The sequence below is a fragment of the Pimephales promelas genome, chromosome 2 (genome assembly GCF_988280905.1).
Source record: "Pimephales promelas chromosome 2, fPimPro1.hap1.1, whole genome shotgun sequence".
NCBI classification, from domain to species: domain Eukaryota; kingdom Metazoa; phylum Chordata; class Actinopteri; order Cypriniformes; family Leuciscidae; genus Pimephales; species Pimephales promelas.
Genome location: NC_142770.1, coordinates 25,770,037 through 25,796,282, shown reverse-complemented (window position 1 = coordinate 25,796,282; position 26,246 = coordinate 25,770,037). Strand labels below are relative to the sequence as shown.

Below are 26,246 nucleotides of genomic sequence, written 5' to 3'. Positions count from 1 at the left end.
TTTGCTGATAAATTAATCACCCCCATGTCATCCAAGATGTCCATGTCTTTCTTTCTTCAGTCGAAAAGAAATTAAGGTTTTTGATGAAAACATTCCAGGATTTTTCTCCATATAATGGACTTCAATGTGAACCAAACGGTTCAAGGTCCAAAAGACAGTTTTAGTGCAAATTGTTGAAAGGGCTTTAAACGATTCCAGACGATGAATAAGGGTCTCAAATGGTTGCCTTGCTCTGTTCTGTGATGAGCGTTCGTGACTCTCCTGTTCAAACTCGTTCATCAAAATGAACGAATCTTTTTCCGAGTCAATTTGTTCATTTCGTTCGTTGAATGAACAGTTTGGAGAGTCACGAATGCGCATCACAGAACAGAGCAAGGTGAGCATTTGAGCTGATAGAACTTAGAGGGATACTCCACTTTTTTTGGAAATAGGCTCATTTTACCACTCCCCCAGAGTTAAACACTTGGGTTTTACCATTTTCAAATCTATTCAGCCGATTTTCTGATATTTAGAAGAATATCAGTAACCAGACAGTTTCTGGTCTCATTGACTTCCATAAGCAGAGCAAGGTGACCATTTGAGCTTATAAAACTTAAACTTTTTATTTTATTTATTTATTTATTAAATGAGCGATCGTTTCACTAGATAAGACCCTTATTCATCCTCTGGAATCGTTTAAAGCCATTTGAACAGTTTGCACTGAAACTGTCTTTTGGACCGTGAACTGTTTGGTTCCCATTGAAGTCCATTATATAGAGAAAATCCTGGAATGTTTTCATCAAAAACCTTAATTTCTTTTTGACTGAAGAAAGAAAGACATGGACATCTTGGATGACATGGGGGTGAGTAAATTATCACCAAAAGTTTTTTTTAAAAGTGAACTACTCTTTTAAATATGTCATATCAAAGATGAGATTTACTACAGGGGGACTTTAAGACATCATGGCATCTGCACCACAGAACTCATGTTCAACAAATCTCCCTCCCCTTGCATGTTCGTTTATGAAATATTTTGGCTAATTTTAATCATGCTTCAAATTACCAATAAGACGGTACACTCTCTGCCCTTTTAATAAAGCACGTTTAATCCGCACTTAGAAAAAGTCTCAACCGATCCTAAAAATAAAATAATTAGTAATTAATTCAAAAGTAATATATTTAGCTGTTTAGACCAAACATGCACATGCAAAATGTATGCGACAAAATTGGTCTCTGGTCTCCAGATGCAATTCTATGATGAAATCAGATATTTACAAGTCAAATCAAGATTTACAGACAGGAACTGGAGGAGAACATTACATTAGAAGTAGATCAGAGACAAAGTTTAATGTCTGGAAATACTAAAGTGGATAGTTTTTCATAACGTGCCTCTAATTACGATTTAATTATGGTTGGGTTGAGACAATCGGTTGCCACAAACATAAGCTGATTTCAGTTAAAGAGATGCACAGCAAACAGAACAGAGAGACGGAGAGGAGAGTTGTGAGCATGGTGGCCCGTCAGACCAGATGCTTGCAGGATCCTTGCTCTAAATACCACATAATTAACTGCAACTGCACTAAAGCTGATCTCCAGTCAGTTAGGGAATAACATCATGGAGAAAACAGGTGAAAACAGCCAATAAACACTTCATTTACACACACACACACACACACACACATGAAGCAATGTGTTTCCCATCCACTAAACCAAGTGCATATGCTCAGAAAGAATCCCAGCTCGGCATTTGACAATAAAGGGAGGACAGACTGTGTCAAGTTGTCACATGCTGCTTGGGGAAGTTTATGAATCAAAATACCAATTCTATAAATTAATATTTATGGAGTAGTTATCTATGTTGGTTCCAATCACCTAGTTATTCAAACACTTCATTTAAAACACTATTTAATATCATCATCTATTTTTGCAACAGCATTTGTAAACAAGCGGATACACACACAAACACACTAGCATACTATTTCTGTTGACCAAAACAATTATTTGATATTTAGTTAGTATGTTGCCTTTTACGTACCATTCTTTATGGTTCAAGAACCAGCAAGTTCCTATTGTTACAATATTAGTGTCAACAAAGATTTTTCTTGAAGGTTATACAAAGATGTACTTTCAAACTAACTGACAGAGGGAGATATTGCGTACCTGCAGGTGTTTGAATGACGCGGTGATCTGCGTGATGTGAAGCGTGAGGCAGCGCGAGACGCAACGCGCGCTCTCAATCTTCTCCAAAGTCTCCGCTTCTTCAGCCCTGCGCGCAACGCTCGCCTCGAACACACAACAGAGCAGAACGCAGCAGACCTTCCTCATGAACGTCATATTCACAGAGGACATTCGCGAAAATGTGTGTGGATCGTTGTGCGGTTGAATATAGGCTACTGGATGCGCGTGAGGCTCGTGTTGACTGCTGTGAGTGTGTGTGTTGGAGAGGTGCGCGCGCTCGGACACTCCCTCTCGCGCAAAATCTGTCATCCGAACTCAACGCATAGTCTGTCATTTTGTATTTAGGTCTATAAACGAATTTAAACCGTTAAGGGTGAAAACATATTGTGTGTGAAAAATACCGGCGCTTTATAGTGAAATATATGCTCAATCTCTTTTGCACAAAACATATAATCGATATAGTTGCAGAAAATAACATGCCAGAATAAATTACCTTTAATTTTATCACGTAGGCCTAATACACGGTATTTTGTGACGTCAGAAACACCTGCGATTTCAAACCGTGTTTTTGAGACTTTCTTTGGTGGCGAGACCAAAGAAAGTCTCAAAAACACGGTTTGAAACAGTCTTTGGTGGCGACATATGCATTTGCAAATGGTTTTTCTGAAAGCATATAAAAATACCATGCACGTATAGACATTAAAGCAACATTAAAAGTTTGATTTTCACCACAGGGGGACTTGTTTCACCACAGTTGTTCATGGGAGCTTCATTAGATTTAGATTAATTTATTAACTATTAATAAAAGACAACACAATGTTTTATTTTAATCTCTGAAGTTTCCTCAGTCTCCCTTTAATGTTAAACTAAAAAAAAAACGTGTATGTTATGCTAAATGGTGCATGGATATGATAATCATAATAAATATGAAAGTGCCAAGGTTACCAGATGCCATCAATGATGTGGCGATATTTAACCACAGCCTGCTTTCTGTCATGAATTAGATAATGCTGCGCAACATTGGATCCAGTGTATGTGAGCATCTACAGTTCCACAGCTACAGCATCTGTTCATAAGCTTTTGCTGGCGTCATTGCGATTCCAGCGCCATCGTGTGGTAGAATGATGACTAAATGAGAAAACAGACAAAAAGTTTAATCCATCTCTAAACAAACACACCTAAACCAACCAATCAAGCTCTTTCTGTTCACATCAACAACATTGAAGTATTTGTGCTGCTTGCTGGGTTGAAGCTAAACTCTGCTGCAGACTGAGAGCCGAGCATTCCTGTGGTAAAGTGTTTATTTGTATTTTAGTTATTGATTGATTATTCGGCTTGTATTTTCATTAACACTCAGTGATACATTATTAACACTTCATAAGTGTATATTATGAATCAATTTGAATAGGGTTGGGGTATAATTTGAGCCTAGCATTGACTATGGCACACATGCTGTTTACATCACAGTCAGGTCAAACACATTGATCATCTTGTTAATGTTTATCAAACCTGATTCCAAAGTCACATTCATCTCATGGTATGAACCGACTGCATTTGAATTAAAACTGCTTACCTTCTGCAGGACATTTTCTGTAAAACGAATTAAAGATGTTTACTCTGATTTGGATTTTTTTGGCCGCAAACATTTTGTGTGTCTTGGGGACGAATTTAGTTCACGTTCCCTGCGATGACAAGATTGTGGAGAAGTTGTCCCGACTGGCCGTCACGTACATAAATGAGGACAGACAAACAGGTTACAAATTTGCCCTTAACAGAATCACAAACGTCCAAGCACATCAACAGGTTGGTAAAAAGTGCTGTTATTTTTAACAGTGAAAAGGTAACCACAGCATTTGTGTATCTACTCGTATGATTAAATTAATTATTAATGACAAATTGTTTTGCAGATTCAAAGTCATATGTATTTGTCCTTTTTGCAAGATACTTTTTATTTAACAGGTCCACTTTCCCTTGCTGTAGGGTCTTGCTGGAAAGGTCTATTATCTTGATTTAGATGTCCTTGAGACCAAGTGCCATGTCCTCAGTCCCAAATCGTGGAAAAAATGTGCTATAAGACCTTTCATGGAAACTGTAAGTCTTCAGCTCCTTGATTATTTGCTGCTACTGTACATCTCAAGGAATGTTTAAAGTTCGAATGGAATATATGGTTGATAGAGTGGAAGAGTTGTTTACCTTCTCAAATATTGATCATGGGTTTAGAATTAACCAGCAGATTTAACTTCTGCTGCATGCAAAACTGTAATTTCACAATTATATAAATGCAAATTTGGATCTCAAGCTAAAATCTGTGGCTTTGATTAATTTTTATTATTGCTCTGTAAAAACCTGTACTTTGCATTTTGAAACAGATGACGGTGGCAGTGAAATCAACAGCTTTTTAATATTCATTTAAAATGCAACAATATTATTGATCTGTATTGTATTATTTTCATGTTATCACTGTGAAGCTGCTTTGATACAATCTGTAAAAGCGCTATATAAATAAAGGTGACTTGACTTGACTTTTTTTTTTTACAGAAATGCTCTCAGGGATAGTGATATAGTGACTTAAAGGGGTCATCTGATGCTAATTTAAAAGTTTATTGTTTAGTTTTTTTTAGTAATTATGAATTGGTTAACATTTTTTAATGTTCCAAAAACGTCTCGGGTTACGTATGTAACCTTGGTTCCCTGAGAGGGAACGAGAGCTGCGTTAGAACGCGGTGGGAACGCTCTGCGTAATTGCGTCGTGAAGCCTCTGTACAATTAGTCCAATGAGAGAGTAGGATGTCATGTGACGTCATAGACCAGGAAACTAAAGCACCCTTGAAATCAGACCGCGACAGCTTCTGAAAAGGCCTGAAGCAAGTCGATCAGGGTATGCAGGAAGTATGGCAGGCGAACGCAGCTCTCGTTCCCTCTCAGGGAACCAGGGTTACATACATAACCTGAGACGTTCCCTTTCAAGGGAACCTCGAGCTGCTTTAGAACGTGGTGGGAACCCCACACCCACTACGCTATGCTGAGAAATGCCCGTTCTGTGTGAAGTCCAAGCGCACACTAAGAAGCAAGTAACCTAGCCCCAGGAGTGGAAAGGTCTAGGTCATAAAATCTGACGAATGTATGCAATGAGTACCAACTTGCCGCATTACAAACGTCCTGAAGGGAAACACCCGAAATCAAAGCCTTAGAGGCAGCCATACTCCTAGTCAAATGGGCGCGGACGTCCATAGGTGAGGAACGTCCGATCGCATTATAAGCAATAGAGATAGCCTCAACTATGCATTTGCTCATTACTTGTCTCGATGCCGGGCAACCTTTCTTAGCTGAGCCAAAGCAGACGAATAATTGCTCTGACTTACGCCGCAGGGCAGCTCTGTGAATGTTGGCATCCAATGCCCGAACTGGACATAACAGATTGAGACTTTCCTGATCTGGGGTATTAAAAGGTGGAGGACAGAAGGCCTGCAGCACAATAGGACCCATGACATTAGTAGGGACCTTAGGAATATAACCTGGCCTAGGGTATAAAAATGCTTTAACCAAACCAGGTGCAAATTCCAAACATGAAGGAGCAACCGACAGAGCTTGCAGATCTCCAATTCTCTTAATGAAAGAAATAGCGAGAAGAAACAAAGTCTTTAAAGTGAGGAACTTTTCTGAAACCTCTTCGATAGGCTCGAAGGGAGCCAAAGCCAGACCCTCAAGTACAATGGCCAGGTCCAAGCCGGTGCTCTGGACTGCAAGGCAGGCCTCAGCCTCATTGTTCCACAGAGAAAACGAGTGATTAGAGGATCTCTCCCAAGAGGAGAAGCTAAAGATCTAAAGGCAGATATAGCCGCAACATACACCTTCAAGGTGGAGGAAGAGAAACGGTCTTGTAGGAAATCGAGAACTGAACCAATCGGGCAGTTAATAGCAGGCCCAGCCAGAGATGGTTCTTGTGACGTCTGCCAGGCCAGAGATGGTTCAAGTCACGTCTGCCCAGCCAGAGACGGTCCACATCACGTCTGCCCAGCCAGAGACGGTTCACATCACATCTGCCCAGCCAGAGACGGTCCACATCACGTCTGCCCAGCCAGAGACGGTCCACATCACGTCTGCCCAGCCAGAGACGGTCCACATCACATCTTCCCAGCCAGAGACGGTCCACATCACATCTGCCCAGCCAGAGACGGTTCACATCACATCTTCCCAGCCAGAGACGGTCCACATCACGTCTGCCCAGCCAGAGACGGTCCACATCACATCTACCCAGCCAGAGACGGTTCACATCACGTCTGCCCAGCCAGAGACGGTCCACATCACGTCTGCCCAGCCAGAGACGGTCCACATCACGTCTGCCCAGCCAGAGACGGTCCACATCACGTCTGGCCAGCCAGAGACGGTCCACATCATGTCTGCCCAGCCAGAGACGGTCCACATCACATCTGCCCAGCCAGAGACGGTCCACATCACGTCTGCCCAGCCAGAGACGGTTCACATCACGTCTGCCCAGCCAGAGACGGTCCACATCACGTCTGCCCAGCCAGAGATGGTCCACATCACGTCTGCCCAGCCAGAGACGGTCCACATCACGTCTGCCCAGCCAGAGACGGTTCACATCACGTCTGCCCAGCCAGAGCAGAGACAGTTCACGTCACATCCGCCCAGCCAGAGACGGTTCACGTCACGTCCACTGGTCCTGAGCAACCCGCTCTGCCAGTCCTGCCCAAGCTGCTCGCCCTACCGGTCTCGTCTGAGCTGCTTGCCCTCCTGGTCCCACCCTAGAGGCTTGTCTTGCCGACCTCACCTGAACTGCTCGCCCTCCTGGCCCCGCCTAAGAGGCTCACCTTACTGGCCCTGCCATGACTGTTCACCCTCCGGGTTTCGACTTGCCTAGAGCGACTTGCCCTGCCGGTTCCGCCTGGGCTGCTCACCCACTCCTGAGGCCGGAGCCACGGCCGCCCGAAGGGTCTTCTCCTCCATGGCCACCTGCACTGTCTGCTTTGCCCTGGCTGCCCGATGGACTGTCTGCTTCGCCCTGGCCACCAGCTAAGTCGTCATTCCCCTGTTCCCATGCATGGACCTGGCCCACCATCCCTCCCTCTGATTATCCTCTGTTCCACCTCCCTCCTGAACTCTTATGTTGTTGTTTCATCTTGGAGTGTCTGGTAGCCACTCCGTAGAGGTGTGGTTATGTCATAGTGTCTGGTTTGTGTTACCCTGGGTAACCACTAGAGGTCCTCTTCCCGCACGGTGTCCTACACTTATTACATTTCCCATCATCCTGTTCTGTTACTCATTGTTCATTGCACACAGCTGTTTCCTGTCACCTTGTTAGTGTTTGTGTATATATATACCCTGTCTGTTTCAGTGTTTGTCACGGGGTCCTTGTTTAATGTCCTCACACTTCTGTGTCATGTATTTGCCTGTTTCTTGGTAGTTTTTGGATTGCGCTTTTGGTTTTTTAAAAATTTGCCTGGACTGGTTTGTGAGTATGGATTATCCCAATAAATGAACTGCAATTGGATCTCTCTCTCCTGTGTGTGTGATCGTGACAGAACAAGCAGAAGCTCACAAATTCCAACCAGTAATAAGGCAAGAATGGATCGCTATCAGTCAGGATTTGGCCGAGAATCATGCCTGAGTGAAGGTTATGAAGAAGAAGGGTCAACACTGTAAATATTGATATATCATTGATACATTTCTTTGCATGTTTTTTTTCCCTTATAAAACCCTTTACATTTTTGACCAGTTTACCAGAATCATGTCACAAAATAATCTACAGAACAAATACTTAAGCAGTTAACTTTGTGAAATACAATTTACGTGACTGCCAATTTTGGCTATGTACTTTATAAACATGCTCGGCTTATATGCACTACATGTCACAATCCACACACAGGAAACTGGGGTAAATCCAAAAGCAGTATTTATTAAGTATAATCCAAATCCGAGTCAGCCAGGCAAGGGTCAATAATCAAAGCAGTCCAAAACAAGAAACAAACAAGCAGGAACTAGAAATTAACATAGACATGAAGTGGTGTGACACAATATACAACGACTCCGTACACATACTAACACAGACAGGGACTATATACACATGTCTAACAAGACTAACACAGAACAGCTGGGAACAATGATTACGGGGAACAGCTGAGTGCAATGATCAGAAAGTGACAGAACAGGATGATGGGAAATGCAGTTCCAGATAGTGAATGACACAGTGGGGAAGGAGGACATCTAGTGGACAAACAAGGGAACACATCTAGACACTGTGACATAACCCCCCCTCTACGGAGCGGCTACCAGACGCTCCACGACAACATTAAAAAACATGACACGAGAGTTCAGGAGAGAGGTGGAATGGTGGAGGATCAGGGGGAGGGATGGTGGGCCAGGTCCATGAAGGGAGACGGGAACAAGGGGTGAGGGCTTAACCGGGGACCAGGGCGAGACACCGAGTCCAACGAATGGCCAGGGCGAGACACAGAGTCCATCAGGCGGCCAGGGCGGTGCAGACCCCTCGGGCGGCCAGGGCGGTGAAGACCCCTCGGGCGGCCAGGGCGGTGAAGACCCCTCGGGCGGCCAGGGCGGTGAAGAACCTTCGGGCGGCCAGGGCAGTGAAGACCCCTCGGGCGGCCAGGATGGCGAAGAGCCCTTGGGCGGCCAGGGCGGAGAAGACCTCTCGGGTGGCCAGGGCGATGAAGACTCCTCGGGTGGCCAGGGCGGAGCAGACCTTTCGGGCGGCCAGGGCGGTGCAGACCCCTCGGGCGGCCAGGGCGGTGCAGACCCCTCGGGCGGCCAGGGCGGAGCAGACCTTTCGGGCGGCCAGGGCACAGACACCGGCTCAGGAACAGGCACTGGCTCTGCCTCCGGCGCAGGAACATGCACTGGCTTTGTCTCCGGCTCAGGAACAGGCATTGGTTCTGCTTCCGGCTCAGGAACCGGCGCTGGCTCTGCCTCCGGCTCGGGAACCGGCGCTGGCTCTGCCTCCGGCTCGGGAACAGGTGCTGGCTCAGGGACAGTCTCTCGCACCGGCTCAGGGACAGGCACCGGCTCAGGGACAGGCACCGGCTCAGGGAAAGGCACCGGCTCAGGCGCTGGCTCTGCCTCCGGCTCGGGAACAGGCGCCGGCTCAGGAACTGACACTAAAACAGACACAAACACAGACAAAAACGCTGGGCCCTGAACCAACATGAGCTCCAGCTCAGGGAAAGGGACAGGCACCCGCTCAGGGTCAGGCACCGGCTCAGGGACAGGCACCGGCTCAGGGACAGGCACCGGCTCAGGGACAGGCTCCGGCTCAGGGACAGGCTCCGGCTCAGGGACAGGCTCCGGCTCAGGGAAAGGCACCGGCTCAGGGACAGGCACCGGCTCAGGGACAGGCACCGGCTCAGGGACAGGCACCAGCTCAGGGACAGGCACTGGCTCAGGGACAGGCACCGGCTCAGGGACAGGCACCGGCTCAGGGACAGGTCTCTCCAACGTCTTAATCAGACGCTCCAGATAGTCCCTGCTCAGGGATACAGACGGGACCTGATCAGTCTTTCGTCGGGCAGACGGGACGTGAACAGTCTCTCGCTGAGCAGACGAGACCTGGACAGTCTCTCGCTGGGCAGACGGGACGTGGGCAGTCTCTCTCTGGGCCGACGGGACGTGGACAGTCTCTCGCTTTGCCGACTGGACGTGGACAGTCTCTCGCTGGGCCGACGGGACGTGGACAGTCTCTCGCTTTGCCAACGGGACGTGGACAGTCTCTCGCTGGGCAGATGTGACGTGAACAGTCTCTCGCTGGGCAGACGGGACGTGAACAGTCTCTCGCTGGGCAGATGTGCATTTCCTCCCACTTCTCCGTCTGTGACGGTGAGATGTTGGCTCTGAGCTGTCCCTTACTGGCCCAGGGTCGAAGGGGGGCCAGGGTGGAGAGTGGTGTTGAACTTCTTCTCGACCACCTCCTCCTCTGCGTCCTCCCCGGGTCCCACGAAAAATGACTAGACGGGTTCCATGAAAATAATCTCTCCTCTCCCGCTCAGTGGCTGGGGAAGAGAAGTTTGAAAACATACCGCTGGATTTAGGGTGTGACGGAGTCGTTCTGTCACGATCCACACACAGGAAACTGGGGTAAATCCAAAAGCAGTATTTATTAAGTATAATCCAAATCCGAGTCAGCCAGGCAAGGGTCAATAATCAAAGCAGTCCGAAACAAGAAACAAACAAGCAGGAACTAGAAATTACCATAGACATGAAGTGGTGTGACACAAAATACAACGACTCCGTACACATACTAACACAGACAGGGACTATATACACATGTCTAACAAGACTAACACAGAACAGCTGGGAACAATGATTACGGGGAACAGCTGAGTGCAATGATCAGAAAGTGACAGAACAGGATGATGGGAAATGCAGTTCCAGATAGTGAATGACACAGTGGGGAAGGAGGACATCTAGTGGACAAACAAGGGAACACATCTAGACACTGTGACACTACATGAACAACATGACAAGGTGATGTAGCTGTTGTGGTAAGAAACTGATGACTAAGGTGGCACTCCCAATTCTGAAACTCTGAGTTTCCCAATAGTAAATACAACTTGACTGGGAAAAAGTCTTTCTGTCCATGAAACTCGCATTTATGATAATTCAGATAGCATGCGAAGGCAGGGTTGGATTGAGGTGTTTTAGGCAGGTCTGGACCAGTACTTTTTGTTAGATAGAATAAATTCCCTTTATAGCAGACTATACGCTTGTAGCTTTGCAGATTTTATACATGAACAGATACATTAAGGAAAAGGAAAACATTAAAAAGTATCATATGACTACCCCTTTAAAGGGATACTCCACCCAATAATGAATATTCTGTCATCATTTAGTTGTTGCGGACCTGTAAGAGTTTTTTCTTTCTTTCTGCTGAACACTAAGGAAGATATTTTGAAGAATGATTGGAACTTTGGCACCATTGGCTTCTTTAGTATTTTGTTGTTGTTTCTACTATGGAAGTAAATGGTGCTAAACAACTGTTTGGTTCCAATCATCCTTCAAAATATATTCCTTTGTTTTCAGCAGAAGAAAGAAACTCATACAGGTTTGCAACAAGTTGAGGGTGAGTAAATGATGACTGATTTTTCATTTTTGGGTGGAGTATCCTTTAATCCAACTTCTACCTTGAAGTTATTTATCAAGTAACTCAGTGCAGATGGTTTGCAGAATCTCTGATTTTACTATGTCTTGAAAAGATAATGTGTCTGATTTGTTTAGATTGGTAGATGTACAATTAATATATGTTCCTTGTGTTGTAGCAAATCTCTGGAAACTGTAATACCACAGTCCTCCACACTCCAGAAGGCTTCTCGTACCTCCACAGCTATGACTGCACACTTGTTCCAGGTCAAGTATTTATCTCCGTTTCTGACTGCACACATTTACAGGAGTTCCCTGCATACAGGAACTCTCAACCTTAATAAGTAGAAATGTTTTTTTTATCTTGTGTAAAACTGAAGGTTATTTTCAAAATGTATTAATTTGTTGATTATATCATCAATTAATCAAACAAATGAATTTTAAAAATACATTTATTTTAATTTTTATTTTATTTACTAAATGTAACTTCCTTACCAATGTTGTCCTTCAATTTGAAGACAATGTATATATATTAGGGCTGTCAAACGATTAATCGCGATTAATCGTATCCAAAATAAAAGTTTGTGCTTACATAATATATGTGGGTGCACTGTGTATAATTATTTTGTATATATAAATACACACACACATGAATGTATATTTAAGAAAAAAAAATATTATTTATATATAAAATATATATATATATATATTATCAATTATATATAAATCTATATACTGTACAGTATATACATGAAAATATTTCTTAAATATATACAAGCATGTGTGTGTATTTATATATATAAAACAATTATACACAGTGCACCCACATATATTATGTAAACACAAACTTTTATTTTGGATGCGATTAATCGCGATTAATCGTTTGACAGCCCTAATATATATATATATATATATATATATATATATATATATACATATATATATCGGCTGCTTCATCAACAAAAGTTTCTTTGCAAACTCTGCATTATACGGTGCCTCTATTGCAAAACAATCAACAATCAAATGCTCCGAACAAATATACAGTGTGAATCCTTCAACACGATTCGGGATGCCATTGAAAAAATACTTTTATTGATACAGCTCAATAGCAAGTGCAAATTCTGTTTATTAGCAAGGGCCATGACTGAAACTTTTTTTATTTTTCGATTATTGATGAAAAAGTTTATATTTCTTTCTTTTGAGAAATTAACAACTGCAATGCAATTCCAATTCCAGATTTGTCTTTTATCCTACTCACTCTCTCCCTCTTTTTTCCCCAAGACCCTCCAGAGAAGTTACGTCTGACGTGTCCAGACTGTCCTGTGCTGCTGCCGGTCGACAGTCATGAAGCCATCACCACAGCTAGGACATCCCTCCTTAAATACAACATACAAAGCACTCTTCCTGTTAGCCTGACTGTGAACACCATCACCAGAGCCTCTCATCAGGTGACAAAATTTGTAGATTTTGCAGTTTTTAGACTTTTAAAGTCGCCTTTTAGGTGCTTGGAGTCAAGTTAACGTTGACTAATCAAGGAATGCCTTGCAACTAAATTCTAAAGTTTGTGGACAAACGTAATGTTGGAGTAACCTGAACCTCGAGCTATTTACACCTGTGTTGCCTCGTGCACAGCAGTGGCACCTATCCGAGTGCTGCCCACACACTATTGCTCCGGCATAACAGCTTATTTTCAGTTATTTCTGTTCATTCTCAAACAGATACTATAAAGTAGAACAGTAAGCACATTTAAAAAAAGATTTTCTTATCTGTGGCCCCCTCTATAGGACAGCATTAGTATTACAGTCAATGTAAATTGAGTTTTGTTCCAATTGTTCCAAACCTGTATGAATGTCCTCCAAATGATCTAATTATCTAATCAAATTATTTATCCAATCATCAAGTCATTCCAACCAGCCGTCAAAAATCAGTAATCAACATGCCAATCAGCATGAGTCGAGGCTTATAGGCCTACACACACACACACACACACACACTTCTTCTTCTTCTTCTGGGTAGTCCATCGTCGTCCGATGATGACTTCTCCTATAACTTTTGGGTTCTTTGATGCAGTGTTGTAGTCGAGTCACCAACTGTTGAGTCCGAGTCAAGTCTCGAGTCCCAGTATTTGAGTCCGAGTCCAAGTCCGAGTCACCAAAGAAGAGTCCGAGTCGAGTCCAAGACGAGTCACCATTACCTGAGTTCAAGTCCGAGTCGAGTCTCGAGCCCCCCAGTGCCTGAATGTCCACTCTGGCATGAGAGTGAGAGTCAGTAAGTGGCGTGAGTGATAATGAAAAACACCTGTGAGGCGCGCGCCTTTCTCGCGTCTCTCACGGAGGAGTGAAAGCATAAAATGGGGAGCGACGACGGCAGATCAAGAGAGAAACAGGCCTGATTTTATGATATTTTTTTTTTCTGTTGTGTGTAACATTACAGCAGTCGTCAATGAGGGGCTGCTGGCTTATACTTTTGTTTTGTATTTGTTCATTTTATTATAAAAATGTTTAAATGTTCGCCGGTTCCTGCCTCCTTCTTCCCACAACAACAAACCCCATTCATGTCACACTGGAAAATTATTAGTGAATTACTCCTTGTTTGTATTTATTTCTGTTTGGTGAATTTCTGCATGATACCTGGCGAAACTATCACAACGCAAACGTCCGTGTGCTCGTCTGATTACGCGCGTGCGCCATCTTCCCCTCAGATTTCTCTGCCGAAAAGAAGACTGTCAGCAGCGCGAGGAGCTTGGCCGCTAACGCAGCGTCTCGTTCCCTATTCAGAGAACATAGGTTACGCAAGTAACCAGAGACGTTCTCTTTCATAGGTTCACTCAATGCTGTGGATAGCGCAGTGGGAACGGGATACCAAACTCGCCAAGCAAAGAGTGCTGTAATGACTGGTATCGAAAGATAATGACTACAAACGGTTCAAACAGAAAGAATCTGGGAACCCGGGGTCATGTCAAGATCCAAATTGTAGAATCTACAAAAGTGTGCGGAGAGGACCATCCGGCCGCAACACAAATGTCCTCTAAGAGAGCTCCCCTGAAAAGAGCTTGAGAGGATGCCACACTCCTGGTGGAATGCGCTCTAATGCCAAGAGGCGAAGGCAAACCACGCGCCTGGTAGGCAATCGATATCGCCTCTGTGACCCAATGAGAAAAAAAAATCCTCTGTTTCGATGCAGCAAGCCCACGGCGGCCAGCACCAAAACAAACCAGAAGCTGGTTAGATTTCCTCCAACAGCTGGAGCGGTCTACATAAAACTTCAAAGACCGAACTGGGCAGAGCAGATTAAGCTTCCTATCCTCCTCAGAGGAAAAAGGCGGAGGGTGGAAAGCGTTAAGGCTAACAACCTGAGAGCGGAACGCTGTGGAGAGAACCTTAGGAACATAGCCTGGCCTAGGTCTCAAGGAAACTTTGACTAACCCAGGAGCAAAGTCTAAGCATGACTCGCTAACAGAAAGAGCCTGCAAGTCCCCTACCCGCTTTAAAGAAGACAAAGCCAACAAAAGTGACACCTTAAGAGTCAGAATCCGATCTGGAGCTGACTCTAAGGGTTCAAAGGGGGCCTCCTTTAAACCCTCCAAGACGACAGAAAGATCCCAAGAGGGAACTCTAGGGGAGCGAACTGGTTTCAGGCGCCTAACCCCACGCATGAAGGCCGAAACTAACCTCAGTTTACCCAAAGGAATCTCGTCTGACTCTATGTGCCGCAATGGCTGCAACATAGACCCTGAGGGTGGTAGCCGCCGCCCCGGAGGAAAACCTCTCTTGCAGGAACTCCAACACTGAAGCGACAGGGCAGTTAACTGGGTTCCTATCACGTGCCAAGCACCAAGACGCGAAAACCTTCCATTTGGAAGAATACAGTCTCCTTGTAGAAAGAGCTCTAGCACTAGCGATGGTCTCCTGAACGTCAGTCGGGAGATCCAAGCCTAATGTCGACGACCCCTGATCGGCCAAACGTACAGCTTCCACATGTCCGGGCGAGGATGCCAAATCCTGCCCTGAAGTTGGGAAAGCAGATCCTCTCTGATTGGAATCTTCCAGGGAGGCGATTCCAGCAGAGGAATTAACTCCGAAAACCATGGCTGAGACGGCCAGAATGGGGCTACTAGAAGGAGGCGGACTCCGCTCTCCCTCACTCTGGCCAGGACCGCCTGGATCAGTTTGATGGGCGGGAAGGCGTAGAGTTTCTGCATTGGCCAAGGGTGGGCGAATACATCTATCCCTAACGGAGCTGGAGGATTCAGGGAGAACCAGAGCGGGCATTGGGATGACTCCTGCGAGGCAAAGAGGTCCACCTCCGCTTTCCCGAACACCTCCCAGATCAGGGAAACTGTCTGACGGTTCAACATCCAATCCCCCGACTGGAGTTTCTGCCTCGATAGAAAATCCGCTGCGAGGTTCAGAACCCCTGGGACATGGACCGCTCTCAGAGAAAGGAACCTGCTCTGAGACCATAATAGAAGATGAGAACGATCTGAGGTCTAGAATGGGACGCAAGCCGCCGCCTTTCTTCGGAACCAGGAAATAACGGCTGTAGAAGCCTTGTTCGGTTTCCTCCGCAGGATGGCATGCCTGTCCAGGGTGCGAGATCGAGAACCTCCTTGCCGGTTTACATGGGAAACTACCGCCATGTTGTCCGTCCTGACAATGACATGGTGACCCTTTAGAAAAGGGAGGAAATGACGCAAGCCAGGAAGACGGCTCTCAGTTCCAAGCAGTTTATGTGCCAAGCGAGGGTCTCGCCCGTCCAGACCCCACATGCTGGCCTGCCCTCGAAAACTGCTCCCCAACCGGTTAGAGAGGCATCCGTCGTAAGCATCTGGCGATGGAATAACGTTCCCATGCTGACCCCTTTCTGAAAAAAGAGAAGGTCCCGCCAAATCGACAGGGCGCGAGAGCAACTGCCCGACACCCTCAACAGGCGAAAGGCTGACCCAGTGGGCCGGATGCCTGAGAGCTTCATCCACCACAGGAAGGGTCTCATGTGGAGCAAACCCAGGGGTAGCACAGGGGAGGCTGCGGCCATTAAGCCCAGAAGCCTGCGGCAAGTGCCCACAGAGACATGATGGCCAAGCGAAAAACGGGCCAAACATGTCATCAAACTGCAAATCCGTGCAGGAGCCAAACGGGCCTGCATACGAACGGAATCCATGTGCACACCCAGGAAGACTGTGTGCTGAGCTGGAGTAAGAACACTCTTCTCCACGTTCAACCTTAGGCGAGAGACTGAATATGGTGGAGAACAGTGTCCCTGTGGTGGGTAACCAACTCCCTGGACTGGGCTAGAATGAGCCAGTCGTCCAGATAATTGAGAATGCGGATGCCCTGGAGCCGCAAGGGGGCCAGTGCTGCATCCACGCATTTCTTGAACGTTCTCGGTGCCAGGGCAAGGCCAAAGGGGAGGACCTTGTACTGGAATGCCCTCCCTCCAAAGGCGAACCTGAGGAACTTTCTGTGACGCCGCACGACCTGGATGTGAAAATAGGCATCCTTGAGGTCTATTGTCACGAACCAATCTCCTGGTCGAATCTGAGAGATGATGGCTTTCAACGTCAACATCTTGAATTTCCCCCTGAAGAGGGCGAAATTTAGTCTGCGGAGGTCTAGAATGGGACGCAAGCCGCCGCCTTTCTTCGGAACCAGGAAATAACGGCTGTAGAAGCCTTGTTCAGTTTCCTCCGCAGGAACCTCCTCTATAGCCCCTTTGAGAAGGAGGGAAGAAATTTCCCGCTGTAGCACAGAAGCCTGAGTGGCGCTGTTGACTACAGTAGGAAAAATCCTGTTGAACCGAGGGGGGTAGCGGCAAAACTGGAGAGTGTAGCCGAACCGAACTGTGCGAAGAATCCACGGCGATACCCCTAGTAACCGCTCCCATTCTGGAAAGAAATGTGAAAGAGGAAGAGGGGTGTTGCAATGCATATGACATACCTGAGTGAGGGTGTCGTGCTGAAGGTCGTGGAGTTGCAAGGTTGGCCGTGCAGGAGAGCCCTTGGCGTCCTGACACGCGATGAGAGGTGCTAATGATGAGGTCTGGGTGACCGGGCCTGCCTGCTCCAGAGAAAACGGAAGAGCGTTTCTGAGGACGTGACCGGCAGTCAAAGAGAGTGTCGGGGGAGAGGGGAGAAAACCCAGGGTGTCTCCTTCCTCTCGCACCGGGCTGCGTAAAAGCGGTGAAATATGGCCTGCTCTTCGAAACACCCAGGGTGGCGAAGGAGACAGGGTAAGAAAAGGAGAGCTGGTTGGAGGTGGACAGAAACGCTTGCGCGGTCTGTCCCAACCTCGTGCCTGTGGAGGAGCTCTCCTTTTCCCGACCAAAGGGTCAGAAGCGGGACGAGGCAGCTGGAGCGGGCGGCTTGTCGGATCGCTTCAGCTGCACACGTTTATGAGGTCGCTGACGGGGGAACGGGCGACCGCTGGCTCCCCAAACCGCGGGAGGTGGGGGACGCGCTGGGTCACTCCTCCTGAAAGAGGACTCCGCTCCCTGAGAAAAACGTTCTCTAGGTCTTCGGGCAGGGGAGGGAGCGGGGGATTCCCTAACTCTCCTGGGCATGAACTGCTTAAAAGCGGCGGATTGAGACTTGGAGGAACGGAATTTCTCGACCACTGTATTGACCGCCTCCCCAAACAGACCTGACTGAGAGATAGGGGCGTCGAGGAGGAAAACCTTATCTCTATCGCGAATTTCAGTGAGGTTGAGCCATAAGTGGCGTTCCGCAGCAACCGCGCCAGCCATAGAGCGGCCCACCGCACGTGCGGTATGTTTGGTGGCCCTCAAGGCCAAATCCGTGGCCTTACGCAGCTCCTTCACAGCCTCAGGAGTGACACCACTACCCTCATCCATCTCTTTAAGGATATCGGCCTGGTAGGCCTGAAGGATGGCCATAGTGTGAAGGGTCATGCCTGCCTGACCAGCCGCTATGTAGGATTTCCCGATGAGAGAGGAAGAGGTTCTACATGCCTTCGATGGAAGGAGAGGACGTGCCCTCCAAGATGGCGCCGACGATGGAGCAAGATGGCTGGCCAAAGTATCCTCGATCGCCGGAATGGCAGAGTAGCCCTGTTCCACAGAACCCACGAGGTTGGTGAAATCAGTAGCTGACGCATTAGTGAGACGCGAAGAGAAAGGCTGCTTCCAGGATCTGGAAATCTCCCGATGCAGATCGTTGAAAAACGGCAATTTTCTCCGTTGGGGCCTAGAATTAGGGCCAATGAAAAACCTCTCGTCGAGCTTGGAGGACTGCGATTCGCGGGGCTCGTCAGGCCAGTGCTTCGAGAGTTTCTCCGTGGCGCACGAAAGCACATCCACGAGCTCAGAGTAGGCCGCGGTAGGCCGCGTTTCCTGGCCGCTAGGCGGGATAACGTCATCGACGAGAGCGGGCCCAAAATCCTCTGAGTCGGAAGCCGCGGTAAAGATGACGTCCTCCAGCCCGAAAGAAACAGAATCGCGTGCTCCCGGGCTGGGGCACAAATAATCATTAACGAACTCGACCGGCGAGTGAGCGAGCTCGGGAGATGGAGGGAGAGAAAGAGCGGGGCCCGTATGCTCAAACTCCACATCCTCGAGCTCAACATCCGAACCCCAGGCCACGGATCCTCGAGAAGCCTCGGGAGCGCGACGGGGGGAAACGAATTTAGAATCCTTCTCAAAAACCGCAAGCCGAGAGCGGAGAGTTTTTAGAAGTAAATTATCGCAAAATTTACATTTAGAAAAACCCAAAACGGCCTCGCGCGCATGTGAGAAACCCAAACACCTGATGCACTTACTGTGAGGGTCGTCGCTTGCGATGAAGCGAGCACATGGCGGAGAGCAACGTCGATACTCCATTGCAGCTTCACTGGAAGGAGAACAGAGTTCCACTTGTGCAGTCGCTGAAGTGCAAGAATCCGAATAATCCGTTATATAGGCTTTAGAAAAAACGAGACGAAGGACGATGTGATCGCTTCGTGAAGGCAGAGAAATCTGAGGGGAAGATGGCGCACGCGTGTATATGATTATGCGACGTAATTGCGTCGGGGCGGGGCCAGATTGCGCGAGCGCCATCAGCCAATGAATTGGCGTGATTCTATTGGGCTTCAGACAATCGGCATATTCAGAGAATATCCCACTGCGCTATCCGCAGCGTTGAGTGAACCTATGAAAGAGAACACTTAAATCCTTATTTCTCCCATCTCAGGGGAAAATAAGGGAATAAACCATGACCATTCAAAAATATGACTGGGTTTCTAAACATACAAAGCTTAATGCAAATGGGTGAAGTGACCCTTTAAGCTCAGCTGCGACCAATGATGTCCTTTGACTTGGTCGATTAGTGCCATAGTTTGAATCCAGGAGAGTTCTAATACTCCATGTTGCTATATGTAACGAAATATATTTATTCTGCATTTTTCGACTGCTGAGACGGAATGGCCCGATAGGTACGGCATCCTATCCAGGCTAGGTCTGCGTGGGCAATGTTTAGATCACCTTTTCTAGATCCTTCCCCAATTGGGGTGAGCAGTGCGAGACTGCTCAGTCGCACAGGGGTCTGCCGGGAGCAGCTGCCACTCATTCCAGCTGCTGACGACTATGTACCCTATGCCGCCACTGTGCAGAGTCTGAGCTAGAGGCTCCCAGATAATTCAGTCCTGCCCCCGTTGCCAAGCACGGCATCGCCAGGGGACTTGTTTACCAGAAGATCTTGAAGACACACCACAAAATAATCGATGATACTTGCGCATAGAAATGATTTACTGTAGGTGATGAGAGAGATGCGCCTGCTCCAACAACACTACTTTGTTGTAGGGGGATGTAATACAATGGCAAGGACAAAATCCAGGACGACCCCCCTGGTTTAAACTGGCATGGGGAGACTTACACAATAGTTGCTTCCATGTTCACCTCTAGGGTCTAGTCAGCGGCAGTAAGCTGTAAGCAAGAGGATGACAAGCAAGTAATAAACAAGCATGCCACTTCCTCTCCTTCTACACCACTGCACTAGATGCATCACAACACCCTGTGTGAAACACACGCAATCACACACAAAGAGACACACTCAGGCTGAATCCCAATTCTCTGTCTTCCCCCTTCCCCTTACCCCTTCCCCTTAGTTTTGCACGTTCACGTGAGAGGAAGGGCTATCCCAATTCTCATTTTGACCTAGGGGTAGGGGTAAGGTGAAGGGGTATATACCCCTTAAGACCAAGAATTTTCACGAGCTTACTTGAAACCAAGGGGTAAGAAATGCACAAGTTTTTTCGCTTAAATTATTGATAAAAAATATGACCGTCTTGTTTTGTGCTCTACAGAATTATGTACATATATATTTGCAACTATGTTGTTTATTTTTAAAAATCGCTACTTTGCTACGCTAGGCTATGTTTACGTTATATTGCTGATTTGCACAATCAGTCCCACATTTCAAGATCACCCAAAATGTCTGGGATTCAGCTTTTGCTTTCTACAGTCGCCTTTCATTATGTGTACATTATTTGACACTGACACATACGTGATCAGCTTCTCAGATATTCATTCAGCTTCAAATGGATGCCGACTGAGACGAAAACATGGGAATATTAGATCAACATCAGATTCACCGATTTAAATTAAAGAATTCAGTCCGATTGAAACAACACCTTGTGCATGTAAACATAATGAATAGTGAAGACGGAAAGCCAAAGCCCAATCCCGGACATTTTGACAGCATCTTGAAAGTTTCGAGAAGTTTGTGATCAACACTAGTTGCCCCGGGTGACACAGTTAAGGACAATGCAAGATGATGTAACCGAGTGGTGTCTCATTTCATAGGGGTATGTTTGCACTAGCGCTTACCACTCGGTTTCGAGGGACAAGGGCTAGGGGTAAGACGAAGGGGAAGGGGTAAGGGGTAAGACAGAGAATTGGGATTCAGCCTCACTCACTCACTCATGCAGTCGACTCACCTATGTTCCTGAAACAGTTTTCAGCATCCTCCACCACCCAGTCTCCTCACACTCACCTGCTTACTTTCCTACAGTAACTAGAGATCTGGTTGGAGTTTTCTGGGTTCGGGCCAAAACAGAGTCCGGAGCCCTCTCCTCAGACAGCACGCCAAATACGCACACTATTTACTCTGATCATTTGTTAGTGAACTCTTAAATCCACATTTCTATCCTTAAAGGCTTAGTTCGTCCAGGAAATGTAATAATTGTGAATGGGTACTGACAGTTGTGAATGAAAAAGGACAGAAAAGCACCATAAATTACTTTAGACCACTTGTGTGTTGCAGTCTTCTGAAGCCACCTGAAATCCAAGTTATTTAATAAAAATGCAGTCTGTATGTGGTGACAGAATTCTCTGGCCAGATTGAATGAATCTTTTAATTTCATATTCCTCAGAGCTCGCCTGTTTCCGCTATTTTTGTGGAGTACACCGTTCAGGAGTGCTCTCCCGCTGCGTTCCCAGAGGTCCAGTGTGGGCCGGGACATGATGGTACAGCGGTGAGTTCCTGTCAGCGTCCTTTACCTCCATGTTCTTGAGCTAGATCCCATCTGATGGACCTAATATCCACCACTATTCAGATTTTCTGTTATTTTTCTCACACCATAAAAAGTTTTATTTGATGAAGTGTTCCATATCTTTTTAAACAGTCTGCTTTCTCTCTGCCATTATAGCGTGGTTATTGTGTCTGTGTGTTTTTCATTTCAGCCTGTTGGGTTCTGTGTCGGGGAGGTTCTAGGCCCTGCCCATGGCCAGCAAGATGTGAAGGTGTCCTGTGAAATATTTCACCCACAGGTAGGGTACCAAATATCCATTTGTCAGGCTTTTTACTTTCCAGCTCTAAAAGCTAGATGACTGAGGGAAATCAACACCTCAACGTAACAGAAGGAAACAGAGCCAAACCCAGTGGAGTTGATATGAAGTTCCCATTGCACTTACTGCCTTCTTGCTTTATTTTGTCTAGAAAAGCGGAAAGACAAAAATAGACTGTGGCTGCACAGGAACATCAAATGCAGATAAAGCATCAGTTACACACCAAATGCTCATCCTTTGCTCTTAAATAACAATTCTGTTGCACCAACCCAATTGTTTTCCTATCTTCCCTTACGAAAAAGAAGTTTATTCAGGTGTGCTATTAGTATACTTCTTGTAAACTAAAAATAAGAAAGTATACTTTCAGTCTACTTTTTATGTACTTCTCAGAATATACTTCATATTGCATTTACAGTAAGTATACTTGACTTAGGCCCTGTCCACAATACTGCGTTTTCGTTTAAAAACGGAGACCTTTTGCTTAAGTTCACTTGCAGTACAAATGAGAAACGTAATTATGAATTAGTTGTGCTCTTAAAGTTTACTACTGTTACACTTATTGCTTAAACATATACTTTTGTATGCTACAAGTGCCAATTTAGTCCCAAGCGGTATTAAAACAGTACACTGACAAATTTACTACTAGTACATATTGACATTAGTATACTTACTACATAGTGTATACTTAAATATATACTTGAACAATACTTAAAGGAGTAGTTCACTTTTGAAAAAAACTTTTGCTGATAATTTACTCACCCCCATGTCATCCAAGATGTGCATGACCTTTCTTTCTTCAGTCGAAAAGAAATTAAGGTTTTTGATGAAAACATTCCAGGATTTTTCTCCATATAATGGACTTCAGTGGGAACCAGACGGTTCAAGTTCCAAAAGAAACTTTAAGTACAAACTGCAAACTTGTTCAAAGGGCTTTAAACGATTCCAGACGATGAATAAGGGTCTTATCAAGCGAAACGATCGCTCGTTTTATAAATAAATAACAAAGTTTAAGTTTTATAAGCTCAAACGCTCACCTTGCTCTGTTCTGTGATGCACTCCTGTTCGAACTCGTTCATCAAAATGAACAAATCTTTTTCCAAGTCATTTGGTTCATTCGGCGAAAGAAACAAACGAATTGATTCGGAAAAAGATTTGTTCATTTTTTTGAACGAGTTCGAACAGGAGAGTCACGAACGTGCACCACAGAACAGAGCAAGGCGAGCTTTTGATCTTATAAAACTTAAACTTTGTTATTTTTAAAAAAAAAACAAAAAACGATCGTTTCGCTTGATAAGACCCTTATTTATCGTCTGGACTCGTTTAAAGGCCTTTGAACAAGTTTTCAGTTTGTACTGAAAGTTTCTTTTGGACCTTGAACCGTCTGGTTCCCACTGAAGTCCATTATATGGAGAAAAATCCTGGAACGTTTTCATTAAAAACCTTGATTTCTTTTCGACTGAAGAAAGTCAAGTGTGATTTAATGATAAGAGTCATTTGTTTGGTAATCAGACTACACTGCTTGTGCTGCATGTAGTCAGCAAGGGCAACTCACATGCTATACAGAAAATCAATCTCTTGCCATTATTTTTTGGTACAGTACAGTTTGGTACAGTTTTGGTCATTTTATCTCACTGCATTAATTTCTGAAGGAAACTGCAGAATGATAAGTGTAATATATTAAGTATTTCCCGTGTTGTTGCCTGTGACCCACAGGTGCATGTTGTCACTCCCACACAGCAAGAGGAAAAGTCCACCACACTTTCCCAAACCCAAACAACCCACAATATCCCTCATATCTCTGAGCCCACATTCCAAGATGTTGGAGCTGAAACGCCTCGGTTAGTGGAGCCAGTGTATCAAGCCATCCCTGCAGGACCAGCACCAGACGCCGCGCTGTCCGCCTCGTCCAGTGAGTCCACCGAGTCTTCCGAGTCCTCTGAGGAACTCAGTGGTTCTGTTCGTGCCGTCAAACCTCCAATGAACTTCCGTTACGCGGCTCGCCGGCAGAGGAGGCAGATCCCCACGAGCACCACACCTCCTCACTCGCCCGTGTTCCTGAGCGTCTTTCCCAGCGTCCCGTCTCCGTTCCGCTCTTGTCCAGGCGTCTCTCGCTACACCACCGTGTGAGAGACTTCTTTCTTCATAGGGCAGCACGATTAATCACAATTAACATGAAATTAAGCTTAAACCAGTTTGGCTGCAATAATTTTTTTATGTGAAACAAGTGAAACAATTGTATGAGTTTCTTGTGCACAACAAAGCAAAACAATAAAAATGTTTTCTATACATCGAGGCTAAGTCCATTTAAAGCATGTTCTTCACTGCAGGGTTTTCTCCTTGGTCTAAACTTTGGTAGAGGTCAAATTGTTTAGTGTGGTTTCAATAAAATAACAAGATAAGCACAAACTAAGATGCTTTGCAGTAAACTATGCTTCTCCATACATTGATTTACACTTCTTTCCATATGATGAATGTGACTCTCCTTCTGTCCGGCGTTAATGGCTGCAGTGTACTTGGCACGGTCAGCACATACGACGGCTGCAAAGTGTGGTCTCCCTAGTGGACCAGCACAACTACCGTCTGGATTGAGCCGAGTAGGGGACATCTCAAGGGTCTTCAAAACCTTCCATCCTCAAAGTTTCATCAACTAGCCCACGACACCTCAAGAGCAGAGCCGGATTAAATAAATGGACTACACTAGGCAGACTGCATTTTTTGGCCCCCCCTTTATCTATGTTATTTGATAATTGACATCTGAAATTTACGAAAGTTACAAATAAAAGTAACTTTTACATAGCCTAGTCTTTGGTTACAAATTGGTTGTTTACATGCCAAAATAAGTCACGTGTTGTATTAAACAGTCTATCAGACTATTTTTTGATATTCAATATTTATACGTCATTACACGGCTATATCAAATACTATTAAATTATCCTCATCTTATCAAATGGGAGTGTCATTGTTAAGGCAGTAGTACCAGTAAATAACCAATAGGTGTCAGTAAACTATGTAAACCTAAAGTTATTCAGTCTATACGCCTTATTCACGGCAGCGCCATCTTTGATTTTTAATGTGAATGAAAGCGAGGCTGTGAGGGATAAACTTGCATCTCTTCAATGGGCTGTACTGTTATTTAATGTGTTTTCGGATTTTTCTGCTGAAAAGTTTTGTGTCTTCCAGGTCTACAGATATTATGTAGCCTACATTCCCAAACTGTCATTAATAGAGGAAATAATTGGATAAAGAGGTGAAAAGGGCCATTTGTCAAAATTATTATAATTTAATAATGTCAAACTCTAAAGAGTCTGCTGTAGACAAATTAAACGCATGGAGGAGAGACATTCAAGACAAGAAGAAATAGTGGAATTTGAATGGACTGAAGTAGGCACAAAAACACATTAAACACACAGATTGAATTATTACAGTTTAAATGGTTGACAAAGGTTTATATAACACCTGAAAAACTCAATCATATGTCCAGCAATATTCCTGATATAAAATAAAAATAGAATAAAGATACCTATAAAGAGAAAAGTTTTTCTCAGGTCTGACACCAGTATTCAGTGCTACAGATAGCCTACTGAATAAAGTAATCAAATGTAAAATAACTCTGGGTAGTGTTTTAGTCCTGAGAACTAAATTAAATACAAAGGATATTATTCCTGATTCCTTAAAATAAAAGCTATGTTTTGCTGTTTTGACAACCTAAATTAATGACAGACCATGGCTGATGTCACTGTAAGAACTCGTGCACAGATCCTGTAACCACTAACATAACCAACTGTGTTTAGAGGATACACACCAGTCACCAAGACCGAAATGGGCTTTATGCACAGCTGCACTACTTCCTGAACTTAAGCCAGCTCCTTGTTTCCTGTCCAAATTGATTAATTCAGGTGTGCCTGACCTCAGTAGTCACGGCAACAATAATCAAACACACCTGAATTAATCAATTTGGCCAATAATGGCAGACAGGAAACAAGGAGCTAGCTGAAGTTCAGGAAGTAGTGCGGCTGTGCATAAAGCCCATTGACATAATTTTCGCATGGTTTTCACTGTTAAAGCAATATAATCCACGAAAATAACTGTTGTTACCCACGAGCTTGAGAGGCGGCTTGTATGTGTGCAGAAAAAAAACATCTCTCAGACAGTGCGCGAGTCTACCGAATAGTTACAAGATCGCGTGAATGTTTAAACTGGTAAGA

The 26,246-nt window shown here is 45.3% G+C and overlaps 2 protein-coding genes across 2 annotated transcripts in view; one reads left to right on the top strand and one right to left on the bottom strand.

Annotated features, from left to right (window-relative positions):
• anos1b (anosmin 1b) overlaps positions 1–2,443 on the bottom strand; it is a 175,421-nt gene extending 172,978 nt beyond the window's left edge. The window contains exon 1 of the mRNA XM_089118266.1: positions 2,140–2,443. Within this exon, the coding sequence (XP_088974392.1) occupies positions 2,140–2,328 (189 nt within the window). The 5' untranslated portion in view covers positions 2,329–2,443. The remainder of the gene's footprint in view (positions 1–2,139) is intronic.
• A 954-nt stretch (positions 2,444–3,397) lies between these two features.
• On the top strand, positions 3,398–24,327 carry LOC120468780 (fetuin-B). Its single transcript, XM_039657365.2, has 8 exons — positions 3,398–3,448; positions 3,740–3,960; positions 4,138–4,248; positions 11,445–11,532; positions 12,547–12,713; positions 21,627–21,728; positions 21,937–22,023; positions 23,755–24,327. The coding sequence occupies exons 2-8, from the start codon at positions 3,766–3,768 to the stop codon at positions 24,166–24,168; spliced, it is 1,164 nt and encodes a 387-aa protein (XP_039513299.2). The 5' UTR covers positions 3,398–3,448; positions 3,740–3,765; the 3' UTR covers positions 24,169–24,327.
• The last annotated feature ends 1,919 nt before the right edge of the window (positions 24,328–26,246 follow it).

Coding starts and splice junctions, on each gene's coding strand:
- LOC120468780 (XM_039657365.2), top strand. CDS start 3,766: ATGTTTACTCTGATTTGGATTTTTTTGGCCGCAAACATTTTGTGTGTC. Junction 12,714..21,626: donor TCACCAGAGCCTCTCATCAG/GTGACAAAATTT, acceptor CATATTCCTCAG/AGCTCGCCTGTTTCCGCTAT. Junction 21,729..21,936: donor CGGGACATGATGGTACAGCG/GTGAGTTCCTGT, acceptor TTTTCATTTCAG/CCTGTTGGGTTCTGTGTCGG.